Here is a 20,147-nt window from a genome sequence, read left to right on the forward strand (position 1 = left end):
TTTATGTGTGTGTGTATATACTTTCCATCTGCTGTAGTTTCCTTTTTTATTATGAAGGTTCTAATCTGCCCTTTCCGTTATTTCTGTTGTCTCCGTCCAACAGTGGTCTGGTAGATATTGACCCGTATGATGAGATTGCCTTTTGTACCATCGTTGTATCAATTTTTGTTTTAACTTTGAGCTTATTACATTTATATTGTTTATTGTTTTTGTTATTAAATAAGATAACAGTTATTTATTGGTGCATAATAAAGTACACGAGAAGGGAAGAAAGGACTAAATAATTAAAAAAACTATTGATTTTATCAACAGCTCGATTGCCATATTTTCATAGTAATTAATGATGAAAATAAACGAAACATTAGCATATAAGTATATTAAGTAAAACAATTAGAAAATATGTAATGTTTTATATAGTAATTGTAAGACTTAAACTAAAATATATACATTTATAAATGTAAACAAAATTTACATGCCCAAGCTCTGCAAGAAGCTTTTATTTTTTTAGAAATTCGCAATTTTCTTCCTAGTAGAAGAAAGTAATTTTTCAGCCTCCATAACACCTATGATAACTTGTAGTAATACCAAATGAATATATAAGCCGAGAATTTATTTGCTTTGAAAACAATTCGTGGGAGTGTCAAGAAATGCTTATCGAACGTCTCTAGCGGCGGGAAAACTCGTGAACAACTACACGTTGATGTAGGGATGGCTGGGTCGGAAGTTTAAGGATAGGTCCCCTTTAATTAGATCAGCTGCCTTCTCGGCGATCATGACGACGGGCGCGAGGATGTTACCGCCGACGAGGCTGGGCATGATGCTAGCGTCCACCACGCGCAGCCGGCGCACGCCGCGCACGCGCAGCCGCGAGTCCACCACCAGCCCCAGCGCGCACGTGCCGCTGTAGTCGTGCATCGTGCCCACCATGCACGTCACGTAGCAGCGCCAGTACTCCCGGCTCCATAGCTTGTAGCCGATGCAGCGCGTGCCCGTCAGGTCCAACAGCTGTGCCTTCATCTCTTTGAAGTACGTGGTGTTCATCACACTCGTAAAGTCTTTGATGTAGCTCACGAGGTCTTCGATGTCGCTCTCGTCGGAGAACAGGCCGCTGTAGATGAGCGGCGGGTCGCGCGGGGAGCCGCTGCGGAGCATCACCCGGCCGCGCGACTTCGGGTGCAGCAGGTTTATCAGGCTCAGCACCGACTTCCTGCCGCGCACCGCGCTTTTGAGGATCTGGCAGATGTCGTTCTTGAAGCCGAAGTTGAGCGAACAGAATTTGTGTGGCATGGGCGAGTCGCCGGGCACCGCGAAGTTGATGCTCTGGTAGTCGGGGTTGAGTTGCGCGCGGTTGAGCGCCACGTAGCCGGTGAATGTGGGCAGCGGAAAGTTGTGCGGGTCGGCACGTGGGGGCGGGGCGCCCGACTTCTCGCCCTTGATGGCCAGCAGCGCAAACGGGTGGTCTTGCAGGTTGTAGCCCACGGGTAGGTTGCTACGGACGTTGATGTTGAGCAGGCGCAGGTGCTCCTCGGGCCCGATGCCCGACAGCATGAGCAGCTGTGGCGTGTTGAATGCACCGGCCGACAGGATCACCTCGCGGCTGGCCTTCAGCACGAGCGTCTCGTTGTGCTCGGTGATAGCTTCTACGCCGATGGCATGGTTGTTGTTATCGAATAGTACCTTGGTGGCCAGAGAGTTCTTGAGCACGTGCAGGTTGGAGCGGTTGCGCACGGGTGTAAGATAAGCGAAAGCAGCAGTCTGTCGGGCGCCGCCAGCGATTGTGTACATCTGGTGCGTGTAGCCCATGGTCTCGTTGCCGTTCACGTCGAACGTCTCCAGCTTGCCGCTCTCTCGGAACGACTCCAGATACTTGAAGATCTCCGTACTGGCCTCTCTGGTCACACCAAGGTAGCCGTTGGTGCCGTGGTTGTCCCTGTACGGCGAGTTGTACGTGATGGGGTCCTCAAGGCGCTCGCTCTTTAGAAAATACGGGAAGGCGCTGTACCAACTCCAGGCGGTGTCGTTGGTAACGGAGGCCCACATCTGGTAGTCGAACTCACTGCCGCGCCCGTAGAACATGTAGTTGATGCTGCTGCTGCCGCCCAGAACTTTCCCGCTGGGGTGGTGCAGCACGCGGCCCTTGTGGCACTGGGTGTACTGCGTCGTTTCCGAGGTGTAGTTCCAGTCGAGGCGCGACCGCGGCGTTAAGTGCAGCAGGCCTGCAAGCTAACCGCGACACAAAGTTTTGTATTTGCCATGTACTTTTTCTCAAAATCACTATTTCATTAAAAACAAACAACAACTAATGCGATGACTAGTAAATATTTCTATTGGGAAATACTTTAATTAATACGGCTCTAATTTTGACGGGCAGTAAAACTATATTATACTCGTATTGCTCTCGTGGACGACTTGTTATAACTATATCTCCACAGTCGTGATGTAGCACGGACGTGCCGCAGTCACGTGATGTAACGCTGAAATTATATTGTTTCGCTTGGTGGTTACTAAAGAGAAATAATCGCTTCTAGAATGAGATGAGTACTGACCAGAACCTCGAGAGTGGGGTCGTCGCCGGCTTCCAGCAGCAGCACGTTGACGTTCTTGTCCTCGGTGAGCCGGTTGGCCAGCACGCTGCCCGCAGTGCCGCCGCCCACGATCACGAAGTCGTATGTGCTGTAATCTGAAAGAATCAGATGAAGAAATGGGAAATGTTTCCTATGTGTTAACATGGACATGCTTCTAGGAAACCTGATCATAACAATAAATTTTCGGGAATTTAAATTTAAGAATCGACAAGTAATCGCCTCCCTTGTTCTGGTTTATATCCATAGCTATTGTCTTAAAGCTTGTATGAAGATTCCACCGAGATGACTGGCATTTAAAAGCTCAATAATATGGCCGCATTTATTCTGATGCTTCGAATTCTTGGTCACGTAAGCGTATCATGGCATGATAGAACGTCGTATCGTATAGAAGATTAAAAATTAAATGAAATGAAAAATTAACACCATATATAATATTCACGCATACTTATTCACTATAAAATAATTAAATATTTTGGTGTCCAAGAATATAATTTTATCATTCAAATATGGAATTACAACTATAAAAAGATTTCATGTTTTAGTTTCACAGGACAAGTAAAAAAACCGCTGCAGCTCTATCTTTGGTAAACAGAAATGGATACTTTGTCCAAACTTCCTTTCAACATTGGTTGGAGTATAACTTTAAAATTCAAGATTTATAAACACTAGCCAGTTTAATATAGAAGTAAAAGAAATAGATATAAATACAAATATAGAACTTAGTACAAAACTCGTGTAGAACTAGTTAAACCTGTGCTAATGATTGTACATAAGAGCTCTTACGATGCGGTTAATTTATTTCTTAGTAAATTCAAGAAATTTGTTAACCTCAGTTACTGACAAAGGCATATTATTCTATTTCTGAATATGTTTAGGATAAAGATATTTGGAAAACAGTTTTTCAAATTTAAACAAAAATTGCAAACCGCACTGAGGTTGTTGCTGTTGAAAACAACTTTTCAAAAGGTGTCGCGCTACGAACCAACATTAATATAATTTTCAGCTGACGATTATAAATGATTGCAATGGTCTTTAGCTTGATAACACTTGTTGCTGCTTTTATTTTATACGGATCGTGGGGTTAAATCGACGGGGAACGTATCTGTCTTACTTCGGAAACTTTATTTATAATGCATTTAAATATGTACACTAATGTTATAAACAAATTACATTGTCATTGTTGTTCTTAATTAAATTTTTAAATTCGTCGTGGCACGGAAAATTTTTAATCTAATAAAATATTTCGTTCAATGATTTAAATCTCTTTTTCTTCTTTTCAGTCAATGGATGCACGCTGCAAGGTGTAGGTCTTATCCAAAGATCTGCACGATAAGCAATTTTGCGCAATCTTGATGTATTTTCCTCACTTCATTGCTCTCTGGGTAACCTTGAGCCTTCTTATGGGGCCTGTCGAAAGCGACCACGTCTCGGATTTATATTAAGTTTACTTGCGTATGAATCTATGCTTTCATAGAATTTTTTTTATTGAAATGATGCTAATGATTGTAAAGAGCCAATTCTTGTCAGATAAAAGTTCCACCCAACGCTTCGAGAAAGAAAATTTTAATTGTTGTATTAAATACTGTTTATTGTACTCGTAATAAAAAAAAACTGAGGCGATCGCTCTAAGCAATTTCTTACACACACCCATAAATGAAAGCAGAAGAATAATAAAATGAATATTTAATTTTTAACATATGTTACCGAGAGTAGGTTTCAGAATGCTCTTCTACGCAAACCGAGTTGTATCTAAAGGGTGTTAGTGTACTCGACGAAACGACAAAACAATGTGTATATACGTACCATAGACAACGGCCTGCTGTGGGAACAGGTAGGAAAACAGCTTCAGCGACGCTATCAGCTGCAGCGCGATCTGTATCCTCCGGACGGTCGGCGTCGGGGGGAAGTCCATAGCACCACCTGTGCTGTAAAACTGTGTTGGCAGAGCACCTTTGAACTAATTATACAGGTAGATATATCGAATAGCGTTACAAGATACATTAAAGTTTATTTTGGGTAGAAGATCAGGAGAATTGGTCTCTGAATTTACTTTTAAAGTACTATAGAAACTAACCTTATATGTAGATGCAACTAGCAAAGTGCTCCACCGGTGAGGAATCTGGTTCTGTGTCCGACACGTTACGGGTCTGGACGGTGAATGGTGTCTGGTTGAAATGCTTCTGATCACATCGGGGCATTGTGATGTGCTGCAGACGTCAATAAACATATCTAAACATAAACAAAAACAAGCTAAACATAAGCTCTGCGATTGTCTGCAAAAATATAGCAGTGGTTATATGACTCATTAGTACTTCATGCGATTGAACATGACCGCTAAAATAACACACACACACACGCACACACGCACACACGCACACACGCGCACACACACACACACACACACGCACACACGCACACACGCGCGCGCACACACACACACACACACATGTATATATATATATATAAATATATATTAAATTATTAAAAAGAATGAGTTGGATGAATCTAAATAAAGAACATAAAATAATTGTTACTATCATGTATAGTTAATGTATTAATGAACTGTTACCTAAATAAAAAAAAACGAAAATCAAAATTTTCTTTATTAGAATAGGCTGCAAGAAGCGCGAATCGTCAATCAACATAAAATGTCGGCTTCGTTGTACCTACAGGAAGCTACCGCCGGCTCGGAAGGCAGTTCTGCTGAGAGCCGGCGAGAAACTCAACAGTTGCTCTTTGCAAATATAGCTTATTAAAGAGTGCGCAACAATAATTTGCTTCCTGAGTGAACATCAATATTTAATTTCACGCATTAACATCAGTATAGTATTCTTGGATACAATAATATACGTTTTTCAATAATATTTTTTGATATATTGTTTTTAAATCACTCCAGTGGCAGATGTGAAATTGATTGTGGAAATTAATTATACATAGGTATACCTTATGTCATAAACGATTTATCGTATTTTTCAAGTTGGGAATGGAAAGTAAGTAAGTGAATTGGAAGAACTAGGAGCATACAGCTTATTTTTATACCTTGTATTAACACCTGTGTTGTATGTTTTGTAAATATATATTTTTTTACGAACAAACAAAGTATTATTAACGATATATTACGACGCAACTGTAAGCATACCAGGTATAAATACATTTAAAAAACTTTTAAGTTAAACGGTTTTCTGATACCCATATTGTGGTAGTTGTGGAAAAATATGTACCTAGTCCGCCATATTGGAACGGCGTCCATCTTGAATTTTAAATTTTGACATAATCATCGTGTTTTACTAGTGTAGCCCTTTCATTTGATACACATAATGAGGGGGTTAAGGAAAAATACGTAATCCGCCATTTTGTATCGGCGGCCATCCTAAATTTATAATGTTATTGATTTTAATTTATTGTATTGTCATCTAAATTAAATGTGTGTACCAAATTTCAGATCAATCTGACAACGGGAAGGTGCTTAAATTTCAATTTCTAATTTTGATCTAAATAAATTCCGTACGGATCGAACTAAATAAAACCGTTTAAAAACAAAACGAATACGAGCCGGGTCAAAAGTAAATAGACTAAAGCAACGTTTCTTATACTATCATAGTGTATACGTTTCCCACAGTCGAAACGCTCGATTTTTTAAAATTAATTACTGTCTATTTGAAGATTTATAGATATAAATAATGACCGCAATAATACAAAGAATATAAAATTTATTTATTGGAATTTGTAACAGTACTCTTATTGTTCGTTAATTTGTTATTGATTTTTTTTTTACCTATTTATTTTTAAGTATCTACGTATAATGTTATAGTTGTGAAGAAGAAGGAGGAAGAAACTTCGCAACAATACACAGTTTAATATAGTTTAACAACACAGATTTATACATGCACACGTAATTATTTGTGTCATTTAAATATTCGTTATTGGATAGTTGTCATTTAAACCGCCGGCGAGTTCGAATCTCTCAACACGTTGTTTAGCTGTTACGAGTGCTCTAATATAAGAAGATTCTTTTTCTTTAAAAGCTGTGTTGTATTAGGATTGTTTTGTAATCATAAAAAAATTAAAGTGATATATGTACAGTATGTCTGGTGGCAGATTTATGGTTTTAATCGAATTGTATATAAAAACGTAATTTTTGACACATGTTCAATAAAATCATTGAACGATAGAATAGAAATGCGGATTTTTTTTTTATAACAGTATGTCATTCAAATGTGTTCCGTTGAGTTGCACACGGTGTTCAAAACGGAGCCCCGTGATCTTCACACGCTGGAGTGAACTTGATTAGATTGAAGTGATTTCTTGACGAATATTTTCTTTTAAATTTGGGAATTGTTATTGGGAACTCTCACTATGAGGTAAAACATAATTGAACTATCATTAGTTCATTACAATCATTTGTACCACTACAAGTACAGCGGTCAGATAATAAGTGTCCGAGTATTGTTCACGTGGAAAGGACGAGTCACACCGCACTCCGAGTTGTCGACAGTCCAGCCAGGCCCGCGTACCGCTGAAGTCACACCGCACTTCAGGTCGTCGACAGTCCAGCCAGGCCCGCGTACCGCTGAAGTCACACCGCACTTCAGGTCATCGACAGTCCAGCCAGGCCCGCGTACCGCTGAAGTCACACCGCACTCCGAGATGTCGACAGTCCAGCCAGGCCCGCGTACCGCTGAAGTCACGATTAAATGACCACGCCTCACAGTCATCCGATAGTCATTCGATCATTTAATTGTTGAAATATTTATTTAATTCCATTGAGAATTTACAACAATTTTCTATATTTCGTAAGCTGCAAAGTTTTAGTAACAATTTAATATGCGATGCTTTACGGTACATGATTTTTTGTGCGATTCCGTTCCAGTTCTAGTTCTTTTAGTCTTGATAGAGTCAAACATTAGATGGCCAGGGAAAGTTGTTTTAGTTAACTCTATGGTTTTCGTGTCAAAACAAAAGTCGTTATTTTCATCATATTTTAATTTTATTTTCAAAAGTCTTACGCTTTAATAAAAATATTTAATAATAATTAGCCGCTTCGATGAAGCCGTTTTTACTGTTCTTTTAGCAACATGTTTGGTGAGATTCAATTTCGTACCAGTGCAGCTATTCATTTTTTTTAAATATTTGATTCACGGTTGACAGATGCAGTTAAATATGTTGTTAAAATGTGAAGTCAACGAAAATAGGTAAACAAAATACGAGGAAACTGGTATAATTGAACACACAAGAGTTGATGAAAAAAAAAGATTTATTTTAATCAACGCGCATTTGAAACTCGCGTTGCTTAAGCCTTCACGATTTCAAGCCTCTTTCTGTATCTGCTATTAACCCTTCTTACATTTTTCTTTTGATGTACCATGGAGATTTCAGAGTGGAAAATATGAATTAAAATACGTGTGCTATCCTTATCCTTTATATATCAATGAAAGTACGGATCTAGTTTGAGATGGACGACGTAATGCTTGATATGTATGTATTATATGACAGATGTTTCGTTTCTACACGAAATTACACGTATTAAGGTAAAACTCGAAAAAAAATGCGTGACTTTCACCAACAAAAACATTTATTTATTAAAGCCATTCGCGTTATACAATCACAATGGCGCCGCGATGAGCTCACATCGTCGCCGGCTGCTCGCCTCATAATAATTATAATAATGGCGGTCGGCACAATGGGCTGTTGTGTCGATCGATACACATAATCTGTGTCTACGAATGTACAAACAAATTGACACTTTGATGGATCAGAATCGATGCTAGTCGCATTGTAATATCCTCACTGTCGGCTCCTACAAAATGGTATATAAATAAATCGCTATTTTTTAATCTCTCACAACTACACTGACTCATAAACAAATCTTTTTCGCACCTATAAACTTAAAGGAATCAGAACATAGCTCTCTATCTATATCTTTTATTGACATTTCGGTTTGACATTTAAATGACAGCTGTCAACTACGCGCTCTAATAATTTTGTACAAGCAGCAAGCAAGTGCAAGTGTAGTGTTTTACTTTGTAAGTATTAAAAGATATTACATTTTTTTAAATATGTTTCTAATACATTTAATGTTTTATTTAATCATTATAGTCTATTGCAAGAAGTCATGTGAAGACAGTGCGCCGCAAACTTTTTAAAAAGCGATCCCCAGTGGTGAGGGACCCAATACAAAGAGAAGTCTGTATCAAGATATACGTAGGACGTAGTTATATTTAATGGAATCAGGCGTTACCTTGCGGAAGTCTATCGTAAGTAAGAAAGGGACCAATATTTAGTCACTTTTGCACATTGTTTGCCGCATACGCATTTATCAGCGGGCTGGCGGGCGGTGCACTTTGTTGCACGACTACCACTGCATGCGCGGAAGTGGCTAAATATTGGTCCTTTTCTTACTTAGGACGTAGTTATGTATAAGTATTTAAGCTAAAAATTGTTTATTTTATCCGTTTTGTCAACATCCATTAAGCGTTTTGTCCAACCGCCGGCACAGTCTATAAAAGAGATTTCTTTAAAACCTTTTCGCATGTTCCCGTGTAATTGTTTACGTGCCTCGGGCCGGGTGACAAGTGGTAAACGAGCGTCGTAAAGCCCGCCTCACCTCGTGAGCCGGCCGCAAACTGGGATTCATTTAAAAAAGCGTAATGAAAGCGAGATTATTCGTCCTCCAGCGTATCCTAATTAGCGCCCTTCGCAACAGATGCCGGGCGGGGTGCTCCGGCTCCGTCCGCCTCCGCCCGCCCCCTCGCGATAACAACGCTAATAATAATAATGACTCCGCGCCCGGGGTGACACGGCGACGAAGTAACGTCGTTAAGTAAATATATTCCCGCGTATAAGATGATTAGCAAAGTCGCGGCTGGAACTAATTAGCATACGTCGCCGAGTAGGTAGCGCCATTTGCGCGAACATCCCGCGTGGACGCTTTTCAAGTTTCCGGGGCTGCGCTACGCCGGACCCTTTGTGATTTCGCTGTGGTGTCGTAAAGCTCGGAAAGTTCACCCGGAAGTTTTGTATACCCCTGTAGACGATTGGCCGTTGTTGAGCTTTCGCAAATTTTGCGAACAATTTTTTTAACTCGTCTAATTTTCTTTAATGCGAGCAATATATTTATGAATAAATATTTTTTAACTTTAGCCTGAGCTAACGGCAAGGAATAAAATGGCGGCAATTTATGGCATAGTTGTAACCATGAATAAAATAATCGAGAAGAGAACTGTTTATTTGAATGTAAATCGTACATCTTGAATTTTGATTTATGTACATTTAAGGTATTTTATAACGCCACGTCGGGTCGTAATCACCGAAGAAAGTCCCGGCCGCCCGCCTTTTAATGATAAAATAAACGTATCCGATAAGCACTCATATTAATGTCAAGCGCTTCAACGCTCGCGCCCCCGTCGGGACAAACTCCGTCATAATTTTTTTATCGCAACAAAAACTTGTGAACTGCAGTCCGCCCGCCCTCGCACCCGCTCTGCTCCCGCCCGCCCTGCGAACTGGAATTTAAGTTTAATCGAAGCCCGACATTGATGTATTGCGGCGGTGACGCGGGCTTTTGAGGCGACGTTATTGAAAAACGTGCACACTAGCCATAGCGCGGCTATACTCTTGCGGAATTTTCATTGTGCTAATTGTATAGTAAGCAATATACCAGCACAATAACATATGTAGAAAACCAATATGGCAGCATTCATGTACAAACGAATACATACAAGTTACGTAAACATATACATACGAAGGCGTTGCTCATTTTTATTGATACTTTTTTTCATTTGTGTAAGTGGTGTCCGTCTTGAAACGCCTTGACGGAATCGATGACAAGCTCTTTCCATATTAAGGTCTCCACTGTCATAATAGAGATAATTGATTTAACTCAACCAAACCACCAACAAACCAGCGAGTACGTGATTGTTGACGTGATCCTTTACTGTCTATTTTCCCTACAACCAGTAGTAGAAGAGGTTGTCTGCGGGCGATATGGCCAAAATAAATTAGGACTCTTTGGGAGCATATTGTAGAGAGAGAGAGAGAGATTTTTATTCATATGAGTCGTACGAGTGATATAAATTATTTTTATAAAAGCTACAAAATGAATTCAACGGCAAAGTGTTTAAATTAAAAATAAAGTTGAAAGCGCATAAGTTGGGGACATCGCTCGCAGGGGCGGCAGAACGTAAGACTAACTTTGAGCCGCCCGGGAGTCGACGAGAGTAACGCCGGGCTCCAGTAGATACGCACCTATGCTTAGAGAGACAGTTTCTGCTTCAATAGGCCATTCGTTTTTCTTAACATAACAGATATTTTTTTTCAATTTAAAAGTCCTAGCTAAAGCTTTACTATCGAAAGTCATCGTCAATAAAAATGTATTCACAGCTTGATTGCCTCAGCTAGTTGCTCCTCTTTGTTGCTCCTCGGATGTTCTGATCCACGGACACTCTACTGAGGTCCTATGACCTTATCGGTACAGACAAAAATTTTACTCTTAGATGAGTTACTAACACAAGACGTATTGGACAGTTCATTATGTTCATAGCTACAGGACGTCCATAGGTGGCCATAGGCGTTACACACAGGTTCCCAAAAGGATATATTGGTGCTTGATTTAGTTATTCATTTTAATTTTTTTTCCAAATTAAAATTTTAACTGTAATAAATTGAGTTAATAAAGCCATACTCTGACTAGAAAAACCAATGAGGTGTCCAAAACTTTCTGAGAAAAGCCCACAAAAAGCTCTTGTTTTTGTTGGACCCTTTCTCAATATCGTATTTTTTAAATTTAAGAGAAATTAAAGCATTCACATATGGTATATGCTTGAATTTTTTTGTCGAACAATACGTAGGAACAAACGATCGAACAATTTTACAGTTCAAATTTAAGCCCTCAAAAGTCATTTAGCTGACACGTACTCGATGAAGATTAACTGGCACGCGATAGTTTCGTTTGCTGATAAAAAAAACATAAAAGTAAATTTTAAATTTGGAATATATGAGAATTGTAAAAATTAGTTACAACGCGTCAGCGTACAACAATTTTTTTTCGCAAAACATTGGATGAATACTGCAGATGGTTACTGCGCCGAGTGTTCTAAAATTACTTTTTGCAATGCATCAGTAAAATAACGAATTCTTTATAATACAATACGAAAATAAAGTAATGAAAATTTAAAATATTTAATGATTTGCTGGCATACATATTAATGCTTTTCTCATTAACTTAAATAAGACGTCCACCGATGGATATGTCTCTAATTTTTCCAGTGGTATCTATCGGCTGCAAGCGGCCTGCGTCCAGTTTCTTGCGAGGAACCTTACAAGGTTGTCCGTCGACAGACGGGTCGATGGAGGTCTTGCACTACACTTGCTTGATAAGGCTTCAGTGGCCGTCCGCTCTGCGAGCTTTTACAGCCTGGCTACTGCCTTTTCAAAATAACTTTACTATACTTCATCATTACAATCCTTTATAATCGACTGCTGTAAATTAAGTTTAAAAATTTATTTAGGTGTGGTGTTGTAAATTTTACAACTACGCTAGATCGACGACTAGTTGGTTTACTGTGCAGGCTAGTTTAAATTTATTCTGTTATTCAAATTGCTATCAGAACGAGGCACAGCAAAGTTAAAATTCATTACCAAATCGGAGCTCGGAGCGGTCTTTTTTATTGGAAAAATGTTATGTTAAAAATGAAATAATAACTAGTAATCTTGAAGCGCGTTAGTGTCTAAAGACGGAGGATATAAATAAAATTGCTGGTAGACATATGGCAGCTATATGACATGTGTGTAGAATACAATCATTTGATTTTCGTAATTTATATTAAAAATAAATGAAATATTAATTGATCGTTTCAGACAATATTTAGTTCAGTAAACTGTTTAAACAATTATTAAATGTTAAAGTAACTGACGGTTGAAAATTGCGTGTAAATTGCGTATTTAAATAGAGACATTTTAAGTTTAAATTAGGAATAGGCAGGTATATATAAAGAATAAGGTTTGCACTTTAGTTCTTGGAGTTTCCTCAAAAATCTATTTAAGCCGGCACGTGGGATACAATCAGTTCGTAAGCGGGCTTTCGCACGAGCTCCGAGCCAAAGGTTAGGCGGCAGCTTAAGATAACGTATGAAATGGCTCGAAATTAACGCCCCGCTGGCCGCCCGCCAGCGCCGCCCCGTCATAAGCCATTACACTTTGCATTTCAGGGGTCGTTTTCAATTTTTTAAACTGTACTACTTTTTTGGCGCTTTGCTGACATTATTATATATTTAATCACTGTGTACAAGCTAGTTAGTTATAGCAGTTAATATACAGTTAATTTGTTATCAATAAATGTAAATGGTAAACCATTAGTAGATTGCAAGAATACCTTAACAAAGAAGTAGAAGCCTCTTAATAAGACGGACAGTATCCTTAAAAACTTGAACCTGTGGATGCCTTCCTGGAGGCTTCTAGCGTCTCGGCAACGTGTAATCCGACTATAGTAATTACTAATTCACTTCAACTTAATTTTAAATAGTTTATGATTTTAGTTGGTAAATAGATTAAAAGACTTAGTAAACATTGTTACATGTAAGAACATAAGCAAACATAACAAAATACGGAAATATTAAGCGTAATTGTAACAATTAGGGCACGAACGCTATTGTCTGTGGAATACTTTAAAAATTATTTAAAAAAAAAGACAAACGCACTCGCCTCGACGAGGTCGCTTACAATAGCCTTCATAAGAATGCGCATAAACAACCAGAGAACAATCGAGTGGGCTATGCTTGAGTTTTACGAGACCTAACCAAAAATCAGGAGATCCGCAGAAGAATCAAGGTCACCGATGTAGCGAAACAATCTGTAGTGGAAGAGAGCGGCCAAAAGGCTCTCGAATGGCGACTACAATGTGGTAGATAAGGCGTGGGTAGTTCCCCGACTAGGTAAAACAACATGGTGAAGGTGACGGGAAGTCTCAGGACGCGGGTAGCGCAGGACCGGAAATCGTAGCGATCAATGACGAGGCCAAACCCCGCAATAGGCGTCTATCGATTGAAAGGAGACTACATCCAAAAGACAATAATTTCTTCAGAAATAAAAGTAGCGTAATGATAACACAAGAACAATAAGCATTTTCCAAAAATTTGTTATATGTACTATATATTAAAATAAATTATCACTTATAATGTCTAAGATTTTGTACTGCCAGATGTTATTGACCTGCCGTAAAAATAAATATTTCAGAGTGATCATTTTATAAAGGACGATTAAAAATAGGTGCAAAAGCTTTAAAGATTTTTGCTGAAAAAAGAACTATGCATACCACTATGTTTAAATACAACACACCAATAAGCTACAACATCTAATGTGTTCCTAACATTTAGACACGGCATTGGTAATGGATAACTTTATTAATTAACAACCAAAACATTGTATAGAAAACAATATCAAATAATACTACGTAAAAGTAATTCTATCTTTTATAGTTTTTTTTAATTAAAATCTATATTCCACAGACAATAGCGTCCGTGCCTTTGTTTTTACAAAAATATTTTTTCAAATTTATTTTGCTCACGTTTTTGCAGCGTTCACTAAGTCACTTAATCTATTATATATATATATATATATATATATATATATATATATATATATATATATATATATATATATATATATATATAACTAAACTGTTTAAAACCAAATTTAAGTCAACTGATATTTTTTTAAAGTCATTGATGTCTTAATTATTTTTAAGGACCCCTTAACAATGTCCAGTTTTTAATATTACAGTTTACCACTTCCTCATCTCTACTCCATATTGGCATCCTCAGGTTGTGCGCCAGTGTCTGTGCGGTGGTGGTGGGGCGATGAATCTTGCGATCGCATCTTGAGTCACGTGCATGCAATATGCGCACGAGTCCGTGTGACGTGATATTGCTACCGCGGCGTAATGGACACTGTTATACAGCCCGAGGTGTCTGTCGTTAAACGAACAACGACGACCGCTCCGCTCTTTAGCCTCTGAGCCTCGTGGATGGTGAGCGTCCTTGAACCTGCGTATTGTTTAAGTTTAAGTAATTGGGTTGTAACAGTATTTTACAAAATAATATGATAAATATACTTTTAGTGAACTTAAACTGTTCACACGAACCGTATCAACCAATTATAGACGTAATGCATCTAAGTTACGAAGTTTAAGTAAGAGGATTCATGACAGTCAGACATCGATTTATTATACACTAAGGGTCGTGAAGTACAAATCTTATAAATATACACATACACACACACACACATATATATATATATATATATATATATATATATATATATATACATAGAAACCTTCGTAGACTCATGGCTTCGACAACTTCGCTGTAGATCATCACATGATCTTATGACTTTATAATTCTGTGAGGGACATAGAGGCAAACATTTATTTATAAATACAATATAAACATATTGTATTTATAAATAAATGTATATGATAATACATATATATGATTATATATAATTAATATGGGTAATTTATAGTAATTGCTCTTTTGTAAACTTAAATTGATAAATTTAATTATTCTTAGATCGTTTCTCAATGTTTTTCTTTTACTCTGTACACAGAAGGCTCGCTTCGTCTTTGAATCTTAAAACAGTTGGGAAATTTTGTTTATGTCTGAATAGCTGTTGATGTAGGCTTTTTAACTGAGCGGCTTGTTCTTAACACAACACGACACGCTGTGCAAAAGTTTATTTGGATTTTTCAAGTATGTACGTTGTATATAAATACGAGTACATTATTTATTTGTCATGTAGTGTTATTTATAATTTACTATTATAGTCGTAATTAAAGTGTATATATTTAATGTTACTTTCATGTAAAGTTAATGTATTAATGAACTGTTACCTAAATAAAAAATAACGAAAATCAAAATGTTTTTAATTTGAATAGGCTGTTACAAGCACTTTCGAATCGTTGATCAATATAAAATGTTGGCATTGTGGGCCCTACAGGAAGCTACCACCGGTTCGGTAGGCAGTTCTGCTGAGGAAAGCCTTTACGAATATAGTTTTATAAAGAGCGCGATAATAATTAGCTTCCCGAGTGAGCAACCACAACATTTATTCCACGTATTAACATCAGTATAATAGTCTAGGATAGAATTATATACTTTTTTATATTTTTTTTACGAGTGGAACCTTATTAACGTTCTTTAATTGTCTTACTTCTTTGATTGCAAACACCATAGAGCTGAGTTTAGGTGCGAGTGCACTTTGGATACCACTAACGCCCAAGAAAACCATTAAGACAGTCAACCACATAAGTAACTAAAATTTTGAGTTTTACATTAGGAAGTGTAAGCTGAAGTTACTTGGTTTTCTTAGCATTTACGACTAAATCATTGTTAACTTCATTATGTTTATTTCTGTTACGCTTAATTTAAAAAAAATGTGGTATTATCAGCAAAAAGTACAATATCAAATGTTACCTGATTAGTAAAATTTATCAAAGAAAGCAGTATTTAAATATCACCAGAGCAGTCAAACACAGGCCATGATTATGAAAAAAATTGAAATAAAGAAACCTATGACTCACTTATTTCCAGACAGAAGTTAAAACGACTTGCCTGAGCTAGTAAATCGTACCAGTGAGGTAAAATTAAAAAAGGGTTAATTTTATTTTACAATTTTAGGAAAGCTTACGGAATCATAATAAATAAACACTGAAGTATGCAGATTGCCATGATCACCAGTCTAGTGCCGGCCGTGCTCAGCGACTCCCCGCGATCTCGACGTTGGTTTACCTGGTGTGCACCGGTGCTGATAACAAGCTTTTAATTAGTCTTATTCTGTATTCACGAAATTAATAAATATTAAGAATTTTAGAACAGGACTAAACAAGTATTGCCCAGTAAAAACCTCGTCGGCGGCGATAACGGAACAGACACAAAAGCGTTAAGAAATTCTTAATATTTTTCGCAAGCTTTCGCGTACAGTTGTGAGCAATAAAAAGGGGCGATTGTCCCCCGCACCTTGCGCCCTGCGGATGCATTCTCTCGAAATGTGCAGTCGGCAACAAAGTCGACCGCGCAGGTGTTGTGGCGACGTCGCATTAGGCTTGGCGGGCAGCCAGCCCCGCCGCCCCCGCCGCCCTCGCCGCCCTCGCCGCCCGCCCTGCGCCCCGCGCGTCTCTGCGATGCAAATTTCACACAACTCGCGGCCGCGCTCAATATGCACTTCGCTTATTTAATTTTCGACTCGCCCGAGCGGAAATACTGCAGCGCCATCCTGCGGCGCCGCGGGCGCGCTCCCGGCGCTCGGACATCGGCGCTGCGGACGGTACGTGCTGCGTGCAACGCTGCGGAAGCTTCGATGGATATTATTGTATTGACTGGGTATATGAAAGATATAATCAAATTGTAATATATTGTCCAAAAGTCTGTAAATCGAAGTAGAGCAGTGTGACTTTTGCAAGACTTTAGAGGCGTGAAGATATTGAAATCATTATGAGAGACTTGCGCCCGAAAAACATAAAAGTCTGTACAAAAACGTGATGAAGATACTCTCATGGTCGTGCGTGACGATAGCCTAATAAAGTACTCAACGAGTGTGGAAACAGGATGAGGATACATCGCACACGAGTACGTCGACAACATATTATATTACTATGCCCTTAGAAACATGTACAGTGACCAGAAATTTGTAGATATTGGAACCAATGAGAGCTTCTCTATATCGTTATCTATTAACATAAAGTAACACAACAAACTCATCACTATCGTTTCATTCTTAACACATTGATTCATCCATCACAGCTAAATAGACCTCTTCCAAAGATTTCCAACGAAACCGGTTGAAAGCAGTCTGTATTTAGCGTCTTTTAATTTCGTTTTACACGTTAAGGACATTTAAAAATTAGTTACGTGATAAAAGGCGACGTACACAACAAGGGTTCATTACAAGTTTCTGCCGTTAATAAGAATGTTTCCGTCTTTAGTAAGATTTAGATAGTGTGTACGTGAAAAAGAAACACACGCCTACATCGAAGAAAGTTACTCAACAAGCTTTGTAACATGGTATATATAAGATATTAAAAACAAATCTTTGACTAATTCTTTCAACAGGGATGGAGGAAGAAGGCAGTAGCAAAATATTTAATAGAACAGAATTAGACTCTGAAGTAAGACAAAGAGGATCGAGCAAGATCCCAGCTAAAAAAATAATAATAGAATAGCTATAATTAAAAAATATAACTAGAAATAAAAATTACAACAAATAGTGAAATGTAAATAAAATCGAAAAATTGAGCTAAAACCGTGACAATATAACAACTGCGCAGGAGACGATTTGAATGTGAACAAAGACAGAGGTTTTGAAGGAGGGCATTGTAATGTAAGAAATTGTGAAGGATGAAAGGAGAAATTGAAATAGAAGAATAAAATGGAAATTAGTCTACTCGAGTTGTAAAGTCTTTTCCCCCATGCATGGCGGGGGAGAACGAGAGGTTTCAAAAAGGGGGGTCACTACAAATAGTTGAGACTGCTGCCACTCTGATAAAGTGGAAGAAAATTATACGAGATAGTGAACTCGGACGATACGTACGTCAAGGAGAAGAAAATCCGTACGGGTGTATAACAGGTGTCTCGCGGTGTTATCAACATGGCGTCGTTACATTCCGTTCTCGCGCATGGGCGCGGGCGGGAGAGGTAATATGAACAAGAAGTATGCGAGAAAGCTTTTAGCTGGGGCGGAGTAATCCGATCTTATTGTGATGGCGGCTCCCGGCGGACTGTTACACCGGATCATATTCGTACAAACTTTATTTGTTCACTCCGCGGAAATATTAAGAGGTGACTTCACTCTGTACTTAGCTAGGAATTGTCGGTAATTTTCACATTCGTTTTATTTTTTTTTATACTGGCAATAACAAGACAGACATGTTTATTAATGTACACACATTTAAATACTTTGTATAATGGCGGACTTACCGTCTTATAGGTATTTTCTGTCAGTTAATCTAAAGTGAAAGCACAGCGAAGTACACCCACCTGCACGAGGGACAGGTAACCTCGCTAAGGTCATCAGTAGCTGGAAATGAAAGGAGGAAGTTTATGTCCAGGTGTAGACGCCCTACCGCTGAAATAATGATGATTTATTTAGACTTAAAGGGTATTGATTGAAGTCTTTCAAATCTGAAGTCTAGTGATATCGTGTTGTTTTGGCAATAGCAAAATATTTCGTGGCAGCGCCTACCTGAGAACACTAACAACAATCTGACAATGACAGAATTCCAACTGTCGTTGGAATTTGAATTCAAACAAGACTTGATGTGATAAAAGGCTTTAATGGCCGAAGTGACCAGTGCCATGGAGCGCTCTCACAAAGGTAAGCGATCACTTGTCGTTGAGCAGTGGAGCGCAAGCGGCATTTGACAAAAAGAACGAAGAATCAGTTCGCAGGCGACTCCGGGCGGCGTGCTAAAGGTAAAAGCTCCGTTTATCCTCGCCGCCCAGTTTTTATTTGGGGCCGGTAACGTTTCTGGTTGGCGCTTTGGTACGTTCTTAATGAAATAGTTTCCTTTGAGGCTCGTGCCCGCGGAACGCTGTTCACATAACGACGCTAACAAAGTAATGAATTTTTTTTCAGTACCTGCCCAGCTGCCAGCATGCGTCGGCTTAATGCGGCTAGATAATTTTAGAACATTCCTAACTTCATTATTTCACGAAATTTACACACAAGACCTGCAGCAATCTGTTAAAGAAGAAGTGCGTTTAATATTAATAATGTTAACGAAGGTGCTGTTATGTAAAAATAAGAAAAAACTGTATGACAGACGCTATCGTATTTTGTTTTAGTTTTCTGACTTTACATTATTACTTTATTATACTTTACATTATTTATAGTCTTCCTCATTTTTCTTACACAGTATATTTTGTTCTCTTTCTTTCCTTTCATCCGTCATAATATCTTTTACTTCTTTGGCATTCTTGTCATCTTTTCACCCAAGGCCTTTTCCCTCTATTCAATTTTCAAAATATTACAGTTTTTATCATAGTATTATTATCACAGACTACTACAACGCTTTTGTTAAAATTAATAATGTTTTAGCAACATGGTTTTTAATGCCAGTTCAGTTTCGGTAAGTACCGTACCGAGAAATTCGCATTATTCAAACAATTTCCTTTCAATCAATAAAATATTCATTCATTCAATGCTTTTTTGTAAACGTATTGCACAGAGTTAAATAAATAATAAACTTAAATAAACGGTAATAATCTATTACAACAAATTTAATCACAGATATATACATTATTGGTATTATTAATAATTTCTTTGACTAATTATACTGAATATTCCAAGCGACAACACACAGACGATCTGTCTGTCCTCTTGCGAACCGTACTTTGGGAGGCGGTAAGAGGCCAAACTTGCGTCGTGTAAGTTACGAGTAGCGCCGGGAGTAAATCGAGGTAAGTTACAGCGAAGTGACTTAAAACTTTATGAACGTAATTAAGCTCCTGCATTCACTAATTGCGAGGCGAGCTTGCGGCCCGTGCCGTCGAGTTCGCTAAGTATGGAGCGAGT

General features: G+C 38.4%; 1 protein-coding gene across 1 annotated transcript; it reads right to left on the minus strand.

The window, feature by feature from the left end:
- Positions 1-690: 690 nt before the first annotated feature.
- Positions 691-4,497, minus strand: LOC137932376 (ecdysone oxidase-like). The gene is made up of 3 exons (XM_068775980.1): positions 4,389-4,497; positions 2,547-2,680; positions 691-2,223 (listed from the first exon to the last, which is right to left on the minus strand). Exons 1-3 carry the CDS (start codon positions 4,495-4,497, stop codon positions 691-693), a joined length of 1,776 nt encoding a protein of 591 aa, XP_068632081.1.
- Positions 4,498-20,147: the final 15,650 nt, after the last annotated feature.

The sequence above is a fragment of the Battus philenor genome, unplaced genomic scaffold (genome assembly GCF_028537555.1).
Source record: "Battus philenor isolate CCGP_79_NKW_IND1 unplaced genomic scaffold, ilBatPhil1.0.hap1 SCAF_9, whole genome shotgun sequence".
In the NCBI taxonomy this organism is placed as follows: domain Eukaryota; kingdom Metazoa; phylum Arthropoda; class Insecta; order Lepidoptera; family Papilionidae; genus Battus; species Battus philenor.